The sequence below is a fragment of the Epinephelus fuscoguttatus genome, linkage group LG16 (genome assembly GCF_011397635.1).
Source record: "Epinephelus fuscoguttatus linkage group LG16, E.fuscoguttatus.final_Chr_v1".
In the NCBI taxonomy this organism is placed as follows: Eukaryota; Metazoa; Chordata; class Actinopteri; order Perciformes; family Serranidae; genus Epinephelus; species Epinephelus fuscoguttatus.
The window spans coordinates 20,070,302-20,090,156 of NC_064767.1; the positions used below are offsets into that span (position 1 = coordinate 20,070,302).

At 41.2% G+C, this 19,855-nt stretch overlaps 2 protein-coding genes across 2 annotated transcripts; both read left to right on the forward strand.

Annotated features, from left to right (window-relative positions):
* Positions 1-12: 12 nt before the first annotated feature.
* On the forward strand, positions 13-9,528 carry LOC125903165 (cone cGMP-specific 3',5'-cyclic phosphodiesterase subunit alpha'-like). Its single transcript, XM_049599906.1, has 22 exons — positions 13-2,196; positions 2,718-2,870; positions 3,304-3,393; positions 3,586-3,726; positions 3,998-4,072; positions 4,161-4,225; positions 4,345-4,411; positions 4,518-4,565; positions 4,657-4,806; positions 5,001-5,144; positions 5,233-5,298; positions 5,397-5,543; positions 6,401-6,508; positions 6,597-6,706; positions 6,813-6,900; positions 7,013-7,113; positions 7,571-7,678; positions 7,781-7,844; positions 7,925-7,999; positions 8,096-8,179; positions 8,278-8,428; positions 8,528-9,528. The coding sequence occupies exons 1-22, from the start codon at positions 1,729-1,731 to the stop codon at positions 8,560-8,562; spliced, it is 2,538 nt and encodes an 845-aa protein (XP_049455863.1). The 5' UTR covers positions 13-1,728; the 3' UTR covers positions 8,563-9,528.
* A 2,867-nt stretch (positions 9,529-12,395) lies between these two features.
* Positions 12,396-19,693, forward strand: LOC125903445 (leucine-rich glioma-inactivated protein 1-like). Its single transcript, XM_049600380.1, has 8 exons — positions 12,396-13,170; positions 13,367-13,438; positions 13,968-14,039; positions 14,121-14,192; positions 16,011-16,082; positions 16,506-16,675; positions 16,786-16,950; positions 18,407-19,693. The coding sequence occupies exons 1-8, from the start codon at positions 12,974-12,976 to the stop codon at positions 19,222-19,224; spliced, it is 1,638 nt and encodes a 545-aa protein (XP_049456337.1). The 5' UTR covers positions 12,396-12,973; the 3' UTR covers positions 19,225-19,693.
* The last annotated feature ends 162 nt before the right edge of the window (positions 19,694-19,855 follow it).

Sequence of the window (19,855 nt, forward strand, 5' to 3'; positions counted from 1 at the left end):
GCATACAGCACGTTGTCCATACCTTTCATGTAAGGTATAATAATTGCTTGCCTGCTGCATTCCTGAGCTGGTCCTTTACTCTCGAATTCCAGATATTCTTTAATACTTACTTTAAGCGTGAAACCTCTGAAAAAGAGCAGTAAAGAGAGTTAATTTTAATCTTAATATTTGCCTTTTCGCGAATGTCAGTAATCTCTTTAGTCCACAAAAATCTCTTTTACCTGTCTTTAAACATGTATCATCTTACCACTGCCTTTATTTTATTTTTTCTTTTGCTGTGGCTGGGACGTTCCCAGGCACAGTGTGCAGGTTTGATCAGGACTTTATGAAAAGGTAGTGACCAGATGCCAGACCATAGGCAGTACGAATCCAAGAGGAAGCTATGAAAATTGCAGACAAAGTGCCAAAAAAAAAGGAAGTTGACTGACTTTTGTTGGCAATAGTGTTTACAAACAGTACATGACTTACATATCATATTTTTAAAATATCATAAGTGTTCAGAAACTGTCAGGAACTAAATAAACCAATCAACTGACTAATCTAAATCAAATTTTAAGTATTGTGGAAAAAAATCTTGGAGCACCTTATTTAGAAGACAATATTTTAGACACGTAATGCCTTTTTGTTATCCGGTGTGAAGGTACGTTTCTCCTAAACAGATCACACTAACGAACGTCACTTTGCCTGCCAACAAGAGTAATTAAGTGCAAAGCAGCAGTTAACAATCCCACTTAATCCTGTCAATGGTTAAATGTAGCTGCTGTCTACCAGAAGTGATCCAGGAAAGAATGTAACACTCTTTTTTTGTTTTTGTTTTTTCTGGAGGAGTGCTTGTAGATTAATTCTGATATTTTAATTGGCTGTTGGTACTTGTTCTAAATTGACCAGCTGTAGTAAAGTTACATCAGCTTGCCAGGTGTCACAATATTAATAATTTACCTCTGTGACTGCTTTCTAGATTTCTCATTGTGGTAGCATCATTTAGAAGCAAACACAAGAGATGCTAAATAGTTTTTTTATGTTTTCCTCTCGTGGGCTCTGAATCGATTGTGGTCCTCAAATCACTCTCTCTCACACAAAGCTTCACAGACACCATAAAACAATTTAACAGCTTTTATCAAGTGATCAGTGGCTCCTTTGACCCTCTTTGTTTGTTATTACTGTTATGGTATTACCCATATCCTCCTAAAATCAGACAGCATGTCTTTCCACAACAATATTGGCTACTTTTTAAAATGCATCAGCCATATTTTTTGCCACATTTTTGCCAAAGCAGTATGCACAATATCAGCCGAGGAGATGAGCCAGTGATCTCAGATTTAGGAAACCCTCGGGAATAATTACAGTCTTGACGTCTTGCTCCCTGCCCTCTTCAACACAGCATGTGCCATATCTCAGCTAACATTCCCTTTGATGGGATTTGTTCCTCTAAAATGACCAGTGGCAGGATTTACAAGTTAAGAAAGCTCAGGGGCTTTATGACTCTTGCGTCACAGTTATTAGTGCCCCTGGGATCCCCTTACCCAGTAAGCCACTACCTTCTGCTACCTGGAAGAAGGAGAGAGCTGCAGCTTCGGATCTGTGTCCACAGAGGGGTTTTGGAAATGTCTCACTAGGGTCTGTACCGCCACATCTTCTGGAGGTCACCTTAACATCTCTGCTGTACCTGTCTGAGAGGAGCATCTTTGTGCAGCTACACAAGGGATTGTTCATCCAAACTTGGACACCATGGCAGACAAAGACACTGTAGAGAAGTTTCTTGATAACAACCCACAGGTTGCGAAGGAGTACTACGAAAAGAAAGTAAAGGCAGATGTCATCACTGCTGCCTTCAACAACCAGGTCCAGGTCAAGGACCCATCCTCTTACAAGGATGTCACCACCATCCAAGAGGCCGAGTTCATTTTCGAGCTCATAAAGGAGATGCAGTCCAACACAGTGATGGAGAAAACCCTGCATAAAGTTCTGCAGAGGATTGCTCTGCTGGTCCAGGCTGATCGCTGCAGCTACTTTAGCTACAGGGCTCGTAATGGGACACCTGAGCTGACCACGGTCCTCTTTGATGTGTCACACAATTCTCCATTTGAGAAGAATTTAGTGAATCCCAGTGTAGAGATTGTTTTTCCAACCGACATGGGGATTGTTGGCTGGACAGCGCACTCCAAGAAGCCACAGAACGTTCCTGATGTTAAGAAGGTGAGCTGATGACAAAATAATAACTGATCTCTGAACGAAATTAATACGACAAATAAAGCAACGAGTATAGTAAAAGACCAATTGTGCTTTGGGAAACAAACAGGCAAAACCAGGCTGCATTATGGATGAGATATCTGGGAATTGTACAGTAGATTAGTCTTATAATTCTGTCTTATTACACCCCAAAGACTCTGTTACCTCTGGAGACACCTAGTGCTGCTCAGCCCAGAAAGTGCAAACAAATGATTGACGATGTATTCAAGACTTTTAACAAATATTATCACACTGTTTTCAACAGCTTTGGAACAGTGAAGCTAATTTTAACTAAAATTATCTATTAAACTGCATAGAGAACAAACAACAGTCAGTTTTTCTCACATTTCCCATGCTGATTCATAACTTAGTAGAAATATAATAGCATGCATGAATAGAGTGTTAATGTAATGGATGCATTCTCTTTCATTCACCCTGTGATCAGTGAACTAGCACACAACCTTTAACTGTTCTCCCGTCATCTCCAGGACTCACATTTCAGCGACTTTGTGGATAAACAGACCAAATACACCACTAAATGCATGATGACTGCTCCCCTTCTGTCTGGAAAGGAACCCATCGGTGTTGTCATGGCACTCAACAAACAAGGGGCTAATGAATTTTCAAAGAGCGATCAGGAGGTGAGTAGATGGTCTTTTTAATAGCAGAGTATTTATACTCAGTGCTCTTAGTGGGGCTGAGAAACTGAAAGTATCCTATGAGGGTGAGGGGTTTTACTACTTGTTGTAGGCAGACGAATCCAATAGGAGGGTCCCAATAATTGGCCAAATTTAGCCCACCAGCTTCCTGTCTTTGACCTGGATATTTAAAGGCTTGACTTGTGACTCTGGGTCACTGTTATGACAGCTCAACTTATAATCCATTTAGGAAGGGGTGAGGTCAGACATTTTTTTTCTTGCTTGTTTCATGGCCTCGTTGTGACTGTAGAGGTCAGCCTAAAGAGATCTGTTGGAGAAAGTGACTGTAATCTGTTGTCATTGAAGAAAACTGAAAGGGAGCACATGAATGTGATTCATAAAGCAATAAAAAAAAATCTTTGTTTTTTCATTGCAGCTCTTCAACAAATATATAAACTTTGCCTCTGTGGTTGCTCTCCAAGCCTACACTTCTTGCATGTGGGATGTAGAGTCCAGGAGAAGCCAGGTAAAAATGAACAGTAATAAGTCCACTTGCCTGTTCTGTTTTGTTTTTTCCAAGAAAACATGGAAAATTTGACTGCTTGTTTCATTTTTTTCCAGAGATATTCTTTTTCCAGCTGCACTGAAAATCACATGACACAAGAATAAAAAGGCTCCTGTGCAAATTATAAGCAGTGATACTTTTTCTTTGCCACAGGTGCTGCTGTGGTCAGCAAGCAAAGTTTTTGAAGAGTTGACGGATATTGAGAGGCAGTTTCACAAAGCCTTGTATACAGTGAGGACATACATCAAGTGTGAGAGATACTCTGTGGGACTCCTGGACATGACCAAAGAAAAGGTGTGTGGAGGAGAGCCTTTAAGAAAGCTTCAAAAAGTTGGGGGCGACCTCTAGCTCACCTGGTAGAGTGTATGCCCCATGTAGGCTTAGTCCTTTGCAGCAGCCTCAGTTTGATTCCAGCCTGTGGCCTTTTGCTGCATGTCTTCCCCCTCTCTGTCCTGTCTTTCCTGTCTACCCATGTCTGTCCTGTCAGTAAGGCCAAAAACACCTAAAAAATAATCTTCAAAAAACATCCCCAAAAAAAACATGATCTTGGCCTTTTCCTCACCAGGAATTCTTTGATGAGTGGCCAATCAAACTTGGAGAACAGGAGCCATACAAAGGCCCCAAGACACCTGATGGCAGAGTAAGTCCAACATCATAACATTATGCTATCCAGTAAATAAAGATTTTTTTTAAATATACAAAAACACCTTTATTTTTAAAACGTTCAGGAAATCAACTTCTACAAGATTATTGACTACTTGCTGGAAGGCAAAGAGGAGATTAAAGTTATCCCGTAAGTATCAAGATGCACTGTGGCAACACTGTTATACTGCTTCATTTGCATTTCTGTAGAGGGTAACTGGTAGTCTAGTACGAAGATGTGCAGTCATTCATCCTCTCTGAACTCAACAGCGGCCCTCCTGCCGACCACTGGGCTCTGGTCAGTGGACTCCCATCATATGTGGCTGAGAATGGATTTGTAAGTTTAACTTTTGTTCCTTATTTAATGCAAACCCTGCAGTGGTTAAATAATTAGTGTCATTCGTCTCCAAACACACGTGATGACTTTTCTTTACTTCCTCTAGATCTGCAACATGATGAATGCTCCAGGAGATGACTACTTCGCATTTCAGGTGAGGCGCCCATCACTGACAACTGTCGTTTAATTAAATTCACTGTTCTTTACACCATTCACTAAAATAATCTATTTGATTTGTTTGACAGAAAGAAGCAGTGGATGAGAGTGGATGGAGGATTAAGAACGTCCTCTCCCTCCCCATCGTCAACAAGAAGGAGGAAATTGTTGGTGTTGCCACTTTCTTCAACAGACATGATGGCAAACCATTTGATGAGAACGATGAACAAATTACAGAAGTATGGAAAACTATTTTACTATTTAAGCTTCCCATTTTTATAATGCTGATATATAATAAACTCCTGGCATACTTTAATTTATCTTAATACATATTTTTAAAATTTAAGTTACTGTAAGAGTTAACTTCAATGAAGACTTAGGCATCAGTCTGAGTGACAGAATTAAATTGTTTTTTATTTGTCCATGTCTCTAGGCTCTGACCCAGTTCCTTGGGTGGTCCACTCTGAACAGTGACACATACGACAAACTGAACAGGACAGAGTGGAGGAAAGATGTAGCTCAGGAGATGCTCATGTACCAGACAATGGCCACACCAAGTGATGTGCAGACCATTCTGGTAAGCTGCAGTCCCATTTGACTGATATTACTTCAACCAGACTGAAAACAGATTATCAAGTTCCCTTTTAACTACCTTTTCCCCACAGAAAACTCAAGACAAGTTTGGCTCTGCACCAGAGGACTGTGACCAGAAGGAGATGTACAAACTGTTGGTAAGCAGCTCTGATATGTAGTATGCAATGCTCCTCATAAATTCCAAAATAAAGTTTGTTTGTTACGGCATATTGACTGCACTGTTTCCAATGTGCAGAGAGCCAGCATCCCTGATGCCAAGAATGTGGAGCTGTTTGAGTTCCGCTTCAGTGACTTCCCCTTGTCAGAGTTCGAACTCATCCAGTGTGGCATCCGTTGCTTCTTTGAGTTGGGGGTGGTAGAGAAGTTCAAAGTCCCAGCCGAGGTACAGTATACAGCAGTCAGGAAACCTGCCTGTATTCACCACATACTCCCCCCTGCCTGTCTGTCAGGGCAGCACACTACCTCTGGAACACTCTACAGAGAGATTACATTTTATTTGCAGTCATTATTTTTGTTTGTATGTTTCACAAGGTTGACTTTGGCTTATTTGAGCTGCTCTATAACCTGAAAGACTCATCCAGTGAAATTTTTAACCTTTATTTAACATGTTCTTATGGTGTTCTTTATACACAATGTAGTGTACCAATGACACGCAATCTGAAGGCCAGGTTTTCACAACAACCTACAGAACCAATCCTAACCCTAACCCTAACCCTTTCATTTCATTATCATAACGCAACAGCAAAATGAGGGGTATCAGAGGAGAAGCCAGGTATAGCTTGTATTGGTATTTTCTTTAGATATATTAATATATCATCTGCAAAGAGTGACAATTTATGATTTTCTACTGCGGTATATATGCCCTTTATTTTCTGTTCTAACTTAATACGATCCGCCAGTGATTAAATACATTGAACAAAAATGAGTGGAGACAACAGATCCCTCTGTCTGGTATCTTTCGATATCTTAAATATGTTAGACATGTTTACATATTCATAGAAAGTGTAGTGTTACATCTAAGCCATTTCAGGGCATGAACAAATTTTTTTAAGGAAATAAAAGTTCTAAAAATGTAATCCTGATGAATGGAAATGGGAATTTTAACGGTTAAATTAATGCCTAGGGAGGAACTTTGACAGACATTTTAATGATCGGAGTCAAAGGCTTTAACTTGATCTACTATTTAAACCGATGATGCAAATTACAAAGATTCACTGCAGCTCTGTTTTGTTTTTGCAGATCCTGACACGATGGATGTACACCGTTCGCAGGGGATACCGTGACATCACCTACCACAACTGGAGGCACGGCTTCAACGTTGGACAAACCATGTTCACTCTGCTGCTAGTGAGTGTGATTTCTCTCAGTAATAATTTTTTATTACTTGCTCTGCTGTTTGTTAGAACACAGGATTGTCTTTGTTGCCCCTCAACAGACAGGTAAACTGAAGAAGTATTACTCCGATCTCGAGGCCTTTGCCATGGTAGCTGCCGGATTCTGCCATGATATTGACCACAGAGGAACCAACAATCTCTACCAGACAAAGTAAGATTTTTGCAGGTCATTTTCAGGTGACAAATGGATCGTGAAAACATGATAAAGCTATCTGAACTTTTGACTCACATGATCTGGTTCTGGTGGACTTTTGTAGGAGTTTATCCCCACTGGCTAAACTGCACAGCTCCTCAGTTATGGAGCGGCATCATCTTGAGTACAGTAAGACGCTGATGGAGAATGAGGTGGGTCCTTGTGTGTTAACATTTAAGTATTTAACAGTAGTTGTGGTTTGCAAATGTTTGTCATTCTGTGCCATTACAGCTAGATTTAACTTCTTCTTTTACTTATTCGCAGAATCTGAACATCTTCCAAAACCTTCAGAAGCGTCAGTTTGAGACAGTGCAGCATCTGTTTGAAGTCTGCATCATTGCCACTGATCTCGCCCTCTATTTCAAGTAAGGAATTCCAGGAAGTTTGTTCCATCTAACAGGGTTACCGCAGGTCCATAAAATGTCTTAAAGTCATTTAATTCAATTTTAATAAATATTAGGCGGTAAAAGTCAGTAAATACTCTCAAATTTTGATTTGAGAGGTCTTAATTGCTACAAACATTTTATCTCATTTCATATATCCATCTTTTAGGTAATTTTTTTTAATAAGTCAGGCTCTTCTGTGTGAAAGTCCACATTGATCTGAACCTACCTACTTTATATTTGCACCTACCAGAAATGAAGACTAACCTAACTCGCTCCAATAACCATATTCCTACATAAAATTTACCTCTGCATAAAGCCATATATGCTTATATAAGAAAAAATGTGTCTAATACCTGTAAACATCCTGATAAAGTTACACTTGTTGACGATTTTCAAGGACTTTTAAAAAGATGTAACAGCTTTTCTCGACTTTCAGGAAGAGAACAATGTTCCAAAAAATTGTTGAACATGTGGAGGGGATACCAGAGGAGAAAGAGAGGGTTGACTACATCTCCAACAATCCAACCAGGAAGGAAATTATCATGTAAATATAGAGTTTATAAAGGTCCACTTCTGTCATGTGACCATGTTGATGCTCTGGCTGTCATTCTAAAATGGTCTTTGATGGTGTTTGTGTGTTCTGCAGGGCGATGATGATGACAGCTTGTGATCTGTCGGCCATTACAAAACCATGGGAGGTTCAGAGCAAGGTGTGTTCCCTTCTTCAGACTTGTAACATGATTACAAAACATCATTGTTCTCATTATTTTACTGGTTCTTACTGTCCTAGGTTGCTCTAATGGTGGCAGCAGAATTTTGGGAGCAGGGAGACCTTGAAAGGACGGTCCTTGAGCAGCAGCCTATTGTAAGAGCCTTGAACATTTTTTTGGGGGGGATGTTGCCTTCATTGTATATGTTGTTATGAAGTCCTAACAATAATCATCTCCTGCTTCTTCTTTAGCCCATGATGGACAGAAATCACGCAGATGAGCTGCCTAAGATGCAGTGTGGTTTCATCGACTTTGTCTGCGCCTTTGTGTACAAGGTACCCAAATACAAATAAAAACATTCTGAATACTAACATGATCTGTATTTACTTACAATGATTTTTCTCGTGCAAACCCCTTTTCTGCGTGTTTGCAGGAGTTCGCTCGCTTCCACAAAGAGATCACCCCCATGTTCGACGGACTGAATAACAACAGGGGTGAATGGAAAGCTCTCGCAGACGTCCGTGAGGCCAAGCTGAAGGCCATCGAAGATGAGAAGAAAAAGCTGGAAGGCGGAGGCGAACAAGGTGAGCATTGAAACCACCACATCTCTCCTGCTCAGTCTGTGTTTTCATTGCCCAGTGTCCTCTAACTGCCGGTCTCTTTTGTTCTTTTTACGTCTGAAGAAACCGGGAAGTCGAAGACATGCGCGATCTGCTAGACCTGCAAGACTGTCGGGGCATTTATGAATGTTTGTCTGCATGTGTATTTGTACAGTGTGTGTATGTGCATGAGCATGTGTTCACAGATGAGAGAATTTTAATGTGCAAAAATCCCTGAAATATTTTTATATACTGTGTAATGTTTAGTTCTTCTATCCTCTGATACAAGGAGCTGTTTTAAATACTTGTGAAAGGAGTCTGAAAGCAGTAAGAAAAATGATGTTGCTGCAGGTTTCAAAGGGGTAATTGGCACCAGTTTGAGCCCATACTGTTGTATGTAATACTATGAAAACATTCATTATTCTTGTATATACTCAAAGAATTTAACTTTGAATCATTATAACTATTTACTGTATAAGGACACTTAGCTCACGTTCTTTTGCTTTGTAAATGATATGAACGGAAATATTAGGCTGCAAATATGATGCAGTTTGAACTGTTATTTTTTGGAATATAAAACTACAATAAAATGCTCTTATTTTGTAGAGGAATAATTTACTAAACAAAATAACTAGTTGCCTCTTTAAATTACAAGTAGTGCTTGTAAAAAATTCAAGCATATGTCTCTGGCAAATGGGTGAGAGATGTAAGAAGATTTAAGTGAATTGGATTTGGTTATAAGCCACCTCGAGCCCCCGAGGCTTTCCTTTTTAAGTCCCCTGCTTACATAAAGTAAAAATACTGCCGCCGGGCTCATAAGTCAGCTTCTGCATGTGGCATTTACAGGACAGGAAGGTGTCATGTGGAAACACTGTGCAGCACACCGAGTGAAACCCATCATGTATAGGAGAAATGACATTGTTTGAGTGTGAAACAACACATCAGTCGTGATATGTTGTGATTTCTTAAAGCTGAAATATTGAGATTTCTCAAAACAGACCTTGTGACACGGGTAGCACATAGCAGTATGATGTCAGATTGTATTTTCTGAAGCAAGTGCTTAGCAAATGCAGGCTCTGCAAAGAAATGTGACTCTATCATGAATGTATAGTATTGAATACACACGTTATATGTGCAATAGCGTCATGTATAAGACAAGAAAAATTTCAATAAAGTTTATTTTCAAATCATGAATGTCTTGCGCATTGAAAGTACATTTTAGCCAAATCCAACACACAGATTTAGCAGAAGACAAATAATCATTTTATGCATCATTTGAGCTGCATCATGGATGTTATGTCAGTGTGTATCAGCAGCAGCACGTGGATTATTGAGTAGAAAGAGTTTCCTGATGGTGACTTACAGCCTCAATGATTAGATGAGCGACCAGCATGTCTCTGTGTACACTATGTCCACTACAGAGATCCAGTTAAGGAGGGGTTTAGGAGAGCAGCACTGACCAAACATCACCTTTTAATAGACTGCTTAACAAGCTTACCCGTGTTACTGATTTGGAGGTGTTGTCAGACTGCTGATATTCATTCAACAAATGTAAATATACGGCCTTATGAGCAAAAGGAATATTCATGCACTTTGACTAGCCAATACGCTAAGTTTACAGTATGCTAAGAGTACTTGAGCATGAGGGTATATCATATCCTCCCTTGTAGGCTACAGTTTACAAGGGTGAACATGATTTAATGTTTGTTTAAAGCATGCATACACAGTCATGCACACTGACCTTTGACCTTTTGGCATATTGTTTGAACTCAGTAAGGATGGCTAGCAGGTGTTGTGGTGCGTCATGTGAGAATATCCCTGGAAAATCCCACACAGGAAAGGATATCACTGCCTCCCTGCTGCTTCTGAGGATAACTGCAAAAATCTATTCAGAGTAGCAAAATGTTAAAATGAGTGCAAGATTACTATAATTTTTAACACTTTAAGTTTGAGTATTTTCAGTGTCCTCACCATAACCTAATGTCCACTTATTTAGTTATTAAAGATTTAAATGGAGACACTTTCACCCACTCTCAGCTATTGTGCTACAAAGAAAAAAGAACATTTTTAATATTTTTTTGCAGTGACGGTAAATTACTCTGTGTCACATAATTACTATCTAATCATGTTTTCCTGTGTCGCTGCCATGTTAGGGAATCATCCCCTCGGTGTGAGACTGACGTGGCGTGGTGGCGTGCAAACTTCATAGTTCATACAGGACGCAGGGGGCATCTCAGTTACAAAAGCCCGTCAGTCACGTCATGGCAGGTAAGCCAGCTTTGAGGACTGACAGGACACCTTAAGACAGCATGTGGGTCCAGAGGTCAAACAGCAAGACATATGTTCACTTATTAATGTTCTACTTTCACTGATGGAGGTAGACTGGAACAGGATGGTGGCATCTTCTATTTTGTAGATAAGAATATGATTGTCAGATAATGATTGTTATGTAGAATAGTAATTCTAATTTACAGTGTTTAAAAAACCTTATCAATTAATTCATTTAAGATTACAAATCATAAAGAGTAAAGTAGAGAAGAAAGAAGGGAGATGCAGGATCAAACTATTCAGAAATACCTTTAAAGAGCTGTGAGCTCATGAATCAATCCACCTCTGACAGGCTCTACATTTCCCTCTAGTGGGGAGGTCAGGCCATCAGGGAAAACAGTCAGCCTGTTTTTTTTTTTTTTTACACCTGCAACGAGGAAAAGGTGATTGTTTGCTTTGGAAAGACATTTATTTTTAATGCTTTAGTCTCTTTTTTTTAGCTGTAGAGACATATTACTGAGGTCATGTACATGCATATAGTCATATTTTGGTTGCATAAAACCAATAATATAGATCCCAAAAGTCAATTAACAGCTAGAAACACCAGGCACAGGCGTATCAATAGCTGCAGACATCGCTGTGCTCAAATAGTTACTGAACAGTGTGTGTTCTATTCTGGCGATGAATGACGGCATTTATGAAGCAAAGACACTACCCATCATCTTGCAGCACAACAATAATATCCACTGTTCTCCCCTTAGTCCAAAAGCTGCTTATGAGAAAAGACATTTGTCACTTTCTGTCTCTTTCAGCTCCTCCATCCATGTACACATTTCCCCTCTCCTCTCAGAAGTAAGCAGCCTCCTTCTCACTGGTAATAGCTTTATTCTTCAACCCTCCCCTCTAAAACAGGAAAGCAGCGTCCCATAAAACAGCTCCCACAGCACGACCCTGCCCCCCTTTGCTTTTATTTTTACAAGCTAAATTGTATTATCATCTTAAACAGACACTGGATATCAAATGGTGTAATCAAATAAAGTCCAGAGCACCATGCATTTATTCACAGACCCTTTCAAACTCCCTGCACATGTTCCTTCCCAGAAGGGCCTGATGCATGCAGCCCTGCCAGGCACAGTAAGTAAACATATTAATCTTACAACTCTGGAGGGATCTGTGAAATTAGATGGTGAATAAGAAGACCTTATAGGGCTCCAGTTCCACGTCTGGCACAGCATCAGAGAACAGGGTAATAACAGTGAAGGCAATGTCTAATAGTAATAAAACAGAAAAGGTTTGTACCATGTGTGTAAGGAAATAAACATAATTTAATGCAGACAAACAGGATGTGAGCAAAACCTGTTCTTTGTCTGTGAGAAGGATGAGGTGGGATGAGGGGGTATGAGGGGGATGGGGTCCATTTGACTGAAGCAGAGCAGATGTCAGGATGACAGGAGGGCTTCCCCACACCCCTCCATCACAGGGCAGCCGCATTTTGCATCCACTAGTCGCCATGGAAACCGCGTGCAAACCAGGAAATAAACCAAAAAATGTGCAAAAATGATGGTGACATTTGGAGCAAAGATAATACAGGCTATGTGTGTTTGCAATCAAGTGGAGCACACTGAGCCAACACTACAATATATTGCATGATGACAATTAATTTTCTTTGGGTTTCCCACCCGCTTCCCGCATAGACAGCCCGTGTGCGTCTGCGCCACAGGCAGCAATCCGCTGGCTCATGTGAGGGCTTCATTTTCTCCCGCTGATTCACGAAAAATTACACCATTCCGCTGCGTACTGGGCGGAATCCTCCGGGAGGTCGACACGGAGAGTGTGGCGTTGGCTGAAATCATAGGCGTGGTTTTGGATGGAGATGCTCCGTCTGCTCCCGCTGGGATCCCCACCTGCCCTCACACCGCGTTTGTCACCGCGCCAGCTGGTATTTTCTTCAGCTTGAGCCACCACAGCTCCAATCTGATTAGATTTTGTTATTGTCACAGGGGATATTGATTTTTTTATTCGTCTCGGGGGGTGTAGTGTAATTACAGCGCTGTGGACGAACGGGGCGCCCGGTTTAATCACCTCCAGAGCGAGAGGCGGCGGCGCACGGCACTTGGCGGAGATAAACAGGAGCGGACAGCGCGTCGCTTGGCCTCCAGCAGCAGCAGCAGCAGCAGCAGTGGAAAAGCAACCACAGAGGAGACCCTGGTTCATGTGTAGGGCTCTTCGACGCGCAGGTCGTGCCGGCAGAGGTTCGCAAGCATGGAGAATACACGCAAGATGCCCAAGAGATCGTGCTGGCTTTGCGTACTTGTAGTGGCGTCTGTTTTACTTGTAGTGGACAGCAAGAGAGCCAGGCAGCCTCGCTGTCCAGCATCATGTACATGTACCAAAGATAACGCGTTGTGCGAAAGCGCAGGACTGATCCCTCGCAGCTTTCCCCCCGATGTCATATCACTGTAAGTCTTATTTATCATTATTTCATGAAGATTTCCTAACCAGTGTTTCCAGTCACACAGATTTACACAACACACTCGTCTCTGTGTGCTGGTTTCTGCTGCTGCACTGTATCCAAGGAGCAAATTGCAAGAGTATTTGCTTTCAAAGCTAACCAGTGTGTCTGCCTGTCGTGTGTCCTCCTCTCCCCCTCCACAGATCATTCGTCAAGTCTGAATTCACTGAAATCCCGAAAGAGAGCTTCATCCACACGCCTGCCCTGCACCTCCTGTGAGAAATCTCTCTGGAGCTTTTTGTTCTTCAGTCTTTGTTGCATGCTGTCAGTCCCCCAGTGAGGTGACCAACGCCATGTTTGAAGACATCTCCCCACTACACATTACAGTAGAGTGGATGTTGATTAGAATGGGGGCCTTAGCAGTCATCATACCTTTCTAACTAAAATATTTTCCTTACATGCCCTTTCATATCATAGTAGAACTGTCTCTTTGCAGGGCATTCATCCTAAGTCCTGCCTTTACATGTGTAAGTGCACATTGTAAACCAGGAGATTTATTAATGGGGAATCCCTCCTTTCAAGGAGGGAATCCCCCTCTGCTCTTGTCTCATGGGGTGGGGTATTGACTGAGTCACCATGTCCTTCAAAATAGACATGTAAGGCTGCAGGAATCCTAATAGAGCATTGATCTTTGTCTTTGATGTATTTGGGTTGCTGTTACGAAGATAGGGTTTTCTATCTGAGGCTTGTTGTTATCCAATTTGTGAGTAGGAATAGTGAAATATTATGGATCTCTCTGCACAGCCTCTTCACAGCCAACAACCTGGAAGCTATTAACGAAGATGCTTTCCTTGGTCTTCCTCATATGGAGTATCTGTGAGTAGATGATACAATTTATACTGGAGGCTGTTTCCAAAAGATTGTTCCTCTTTTCATGCATTTATTCACCTTTTGCAGGTTCATCGAAAACAACCAGATCAAGTCGATTTCACCACATGCTTTCCGCGGACTGAAAACCTTAGTGCATCTGTAAGTATATAATGTGTTTCTTACTTTATGTGCAAAAAATAGAGCTATTCTTCTTCAGAAAATGGTGCATACAGTTGGATAATGATGCAATTTCTGTCTGATTTGAATATATAATCGTATCACCAATGGTGTCTTTGTAAGAGGGAATCTAAGGAAGCTTTCTGTTTCTGTTTGCATCAGTAGAAAGTGTTGTAATCTTCCTGCAGGTGCAGGCAAGAACTACTCCAGTGAAATGCTGACAGCGTTTATTACGCAATATGTATTGCCACACACACATTTCTGTGACGCTGTGCAGGTGTTGACATGATTGTGAATCCATTCCTGTCACTTTCACTGCCTAACTAAAATTGGAAACTTTTTCCTCTATTATTGTTGATGTCATTGTCTTGAAGACAGCCAGATCGCTATCTGTTTTTCTGAGAGCCGAGCAATTAGTTTCCATAGTTACTTCGGTTGATGACCATCCGCAATTTCCGCTACTGGGGGTAGTGACTGCAAAGAACTAAAGGCCCAGATGCAACAAAACATCATCAAAGAACTAGTTGCAACATAGGCCAATTGTTGTGTCGCCCCACATAGCCTGCTCTTCTCCAAAAAGTTGCACCTGAACACACCGCGAAGAATACAGCCATGGCCAAACTGGAAACTGGAAGTCGGACGGCCACATTCAAGACTCTACTTAACAACACAACTCAATGTGAAAAGAACACAGGATATTTACTGTACGCTAGCAAACAATAATACAGTTACGAAGCATCTCTGCTAAAGAGTTCAGTGATTCGATATAACAAGTTTGTTTCGATCTCATGCCCTCTAGACTTGAGCCATTTGTTTGCTTTCCTCACTTCCATTTTCCTTCTGCCAACAAGGACAGATGAAGGCCAATGGTGCAAGACACAACACAAAGAGTAGGGTGAAAGATGCTCACCGACCGCCCGACACTGACCGACAGCCGACTGTCGACTTGTTGTTTTAGGGCCCTTACTTTGACACTCTTTTGTAACTGGGGAAAACAAAAGCGCTATCCTCCTTCTGTTTTGGTTGTGCATTGGTGGACGAACTTTGTTTGTGCCATAATTTGAGCCTTCATTTTCCCGGGCACTTGTACCCAGTGGCAGACAGAATTGCCAAGACCAGCCTCATAGGGAACCAATCTAAACACTAATTGTTCTACAGCCATTGCTATGCATTTAACATTTACTTTATAGGTTAAGGAAAAAAAATCCACTAAAGCTTAGACCCATGAGGCCCATTATATATATACATTTTGTTTTAGATTTAGTAAAGGCAGTAAAATCTCTTCAGTTCCTAAACGTCAGCAAAACATACAGAAAATTACCCATTAAAAGTTAAGTTAGCCAACCAGGATTTCTGTTGAGCACAAACACAAGCTGATGTCAGTATTTAAGACAAAGTTCTTAAGAAAAAAAAGAAGGAAGTGCAATAACTTCCTCAACAGAGAAATGTAATATTTTTCCTCTTTTTTGTAGCAGAGAGAGCCATAAAATGGCTGAGGAGGCAGCTCTAAAAATAGCTTAATGTTTCCTCAAACTCACAATAAGCAATGTTCCTGCCTTCTGTCTCCAGGGTGGCAATATATGCCCAAGGTCTTTAACAGATATCCTCATATCATTCTGCAAGAAAACGCTGCATAACCACATAATTTTTTTTACAAGCTCTTGAAAGTTCTTCTTGCAAATGAACATACAGATTCAGAAAATTTGCATTTATAGTATGAAGATGGAAGGATGGCAGGAGGTCCATTGAATAGACGACGAAACAAGAACAATAACACTGATCGGTTTTCTTCTTTTTCAGGAGTCTGGCCTACAATAATCTGGAATCTCTGCCCAAAGATTTGTTTAAGGGTCTTGAGGCCTTGACGAAAGTGTGAGTACAGTATGAATTTCAACCTGCATCATCTGGAAACAAAGATAAATTACATAATGTTACATAACTACAAGTATAATGTATGCTATCGAGAACAATGAGATCTTCTATATATAGAACTCTGTATCATTTTTCCGCTTCAGCCAAGGCTTGAAAAATGTGTGGGCGGTGCTTTTGACGCCATTAAAATTACATGCGGCAGCGAGGAAGAGAGATAGTTTGCAATCTATCACCCGCTGAAGATGTTCAGTTCTCCTTTATGGTCCCTCTTGATATTAATGAGAGCAGGGAGTAAAGCTGTGAGGGCCAGAGAGCAAAGCCAGCAGTTACACTCGGTGACTGCAGTGTTTGAAAATAAAACTTCATTCAAAAAGCTTAGAGCATTCCTGTTTGAAGTCAGATTGATGGTTTTCTCCCCTGTAGAGACTTGCGAGGGAATCAGTTCACCTGTGACTGTAAGCTGAAGTGGTTGGTGGAGTGGATATACAGCACCAATGCTACAGTGGATCAGATTTACTGTAAAGGCCCGGCCTCACAGCTGGACAAGAAGATCAATGACCTGGTGCCGCAATCCTTCGACTGCATCACCACAGGTGGAGTACAGAAGATACTTTCAACTTAACTTCACTTTTCTTACAGTCACCACAGCTTCTTCTGACTTTTTCAGTGTTATTAAAGCATGTTTTTGTTGTTTCTCTCACAGAGTTTGCTTCCTATCAGTCCCTGAAGTTTGAATCCATATCTGTGGAGGCATTTTCTTTTGGGAATGACCAGTATGTGGTGTTTGCCCAACCCTTCATCGGGAAATGCAGCTTTCTAGAGTGGGATCACGTGGAGATGGTCTTCAGAAACTATGACGACATTGACAGTAAGTTTAAGTCAGAGGTCATGATTCGAGTCACATGACTTGGAATTGAGTCAGACTTGAGTCACGGATTTGATGACTGTACTCAACTTGACGAATCAAGGAAGACTTGGAACTCGAGCTGGACTTTTAACACCAGTGACTTGTGACTTCACTTGAACTTGCGCCTTTTGACTTGAAAAATGCATGACACCCCCAAACCCCAAGACTGACAAGTATGTTATTTAAAACATGTGCCATGAATCATGGATTAGAAGACAGTGGGCATCTGGACACAAATATTCAAAGGGCCCCACCGCCTCTCCTACACAGGAGCAAGACACGGACTTTGTTTGTTTTGTGTCTCTTTGTAGTCATTTTGTGTCTCCTTGTGGGGTGTTTCATGTCTTTTTGTAGTAGTTTGGGTCTCAAAGGTAAATTTTGTGGCCGTTTTTGGTTGTTTTGTGTGGATTTGTCATCATGTGTATCTTTGTGGTTGTTTTATGTATTTTTGGAGTAGTTTGAGTGTCTTTGATGTAATTTTGTGTCTTTTTTGGTCATTTTGTGTGGCTTTGTAGTCATTTTGTGTCTCCGTGTGGTTGTTTTGCTAGTTTTTGTAGTTATTTTATGTTTCTTTGCAGTTCCTTTGCATGTCTTTGTGGTCTTTTTGAGATTCTACCTAAACGGTATATTTTAATTTGAGTGATATTTTGCAGGGGAAGGCCAAGGATCCCCCTGGCACTTTGGGCCCCAGAGTCTGTGCCCAGTAGGCACACTTAGTGATCCATTCACTCTCACCAAGTTGACACATAATTCCTTAGATGATCCACTTTGAACCAATCTGACAGCATCTCGTCCAGTTGCAGGAGAAAACCATGAAGAAATAACAATATGTTATGTTACTGAGCGCGAGTTGGAAAAAAATATACCAAAGCTGTGGTCAAGAAATAAAGAATTGCAGTGTGCAAAATGTGTGGGTCAGATTATACAGACAAAGACGCAACAGCTTCCAACTTGTTTGACATTTGACGTTACACAAAGAACAGTAAGTCAAGGCTAATATTAACATAGCGAGCTAATGCTTAGCTAATGTTAGCTTCACAGCTAAGTAGCTTTTTAACAAACTTGTTTCAGCAAATAAATATATAAACTTTAAAAAGCATTTAATAATACTATTATTGTTATGTTGTTAAGATGACATTATTTGGTGACTTGTTTAGGACTTGAAACTCAAAGTTGAGGACTTGGGACTTATCTGTCTTGACTCAGGGCTTGAGTGCAAAGACTTGAGACTAACTTGTGACTTGCAAAATAATGACTTGTTCCCACCTCTGGTAAAAGTAATTTCAAATATGCTGTCATGTGGTTGTGAATGAGTGATGTGTTTAAGGGGTGAGATTGAAAGAGGAGCCACTAGATGGAGACATGTATCCAAGACAAAGTCAAACTGTTGTTTTTCTCATTTCTCTCTCTTCACCAGGCACTTCCACAGTGATCTGCAAACCTCTGGTCATTGACAACCAGCTCTTTGTCATTGTGGCTCAGCTGTTCGGTGGCTCCCACATCTATAAACGTGACACCTCTGCCAACAAATTCATCAAACTCCAAGGCATTGACATCCTCAAAATCCGCAAACCAAATGATGTTGAGACGTTTCGCATCGATGGAGAGTCCTTCTTCGTCATAGCAGACAGCTCCAAGGCTGGCTCCACCACCATCTACAAGTGGAACGGCAATGGCTTCTACTCCCACCAGTCACTCCACCCGTGGTACCGGGACACTGATGTGGAGTACATGGAGATCTCCTCCAAACCTCACCTGATCCTGTCCAGCAGCTCTCAGAGGCCGGTCATCTACCAGTGGAACAAAAGCACCAAGCTGTTTGACAGACGCACCGACATCCCAGAGATGGAGGACGTCTACGCCGTGAAGCATTTTCAGGTCAAATCCGACCTCTATATCTGTCTAACACGCTTCATCGGCGACTCCAAAGTGATGCGCTGGGATGGGGCCCTCTTTAGAGAGCTGCAGACCATGCCCTCCCGTGGCTCCATGGTGTTCCAGCCCTTCTCTGTGGGCACCTGGCAGTACGCAATCCTGGGCAGCGATTACTCTTTCACCCAGGTGTACCGCTGGGATGCAAAGAAGGGCGAGTTTGTCCATTTCCAGGAGGTGAACATCCAGGCGCCGAGGGCCTTCTCTCCAGTCTCCATAGACAACCGGCAGTTCCTGCTGGCCTCCAGTTTCAAAGGGAAAACTCAGATTTATGAGCACCTGGTCATCGATCTGAGCAATTGAGTAATTGTTTTCATGACTGGTTCTCTGAGTGGTGTCTGCAACAGGTTCAGACAACACTGCAACAACAGTAGGGTGATCCTAACTTAAGCAAGGCAGGCATTACTCTTTTTTTTAAAAAAAATCTTCCACTGAAATCAGTGCATGATACATGTTATGATAAATACATGTATCTCAACCAAATTGCATTTGACTGAGATGCATGTTGAGTTCAATGCATGCACCTTAAGTTAGGATTAAACCCAACATGTTGTCAAGACATTAATGCATGACCAGGGCCTCACACAGGCCGTCCCATCCTGACAAATGCAACATCCATGCTCATTAATCCATTAAATCTCGCCAGTAGGTTATTTTTTTTGTGTTTTCAGCTTTTCATGTGACTCAGCAATGTTTATAAATTTGTAATCTCATATATTTATCTACAGAAAGTAACGGTACTTTTTATCCTATTAACATGTTTAACTGAACAAATCTGCCAAATCAAAATGTTTACATTTTTCTGTCTTTCCACTTGTACGCTAAAAAAGATTTGTAAATGAAGCTTTTGTAAGTTTAAGAAGGGACCACACCAGTTCGATACATATTTGTTAAGGAGAATGATTTATGTTTATAATTTGGGAAAATATCAACA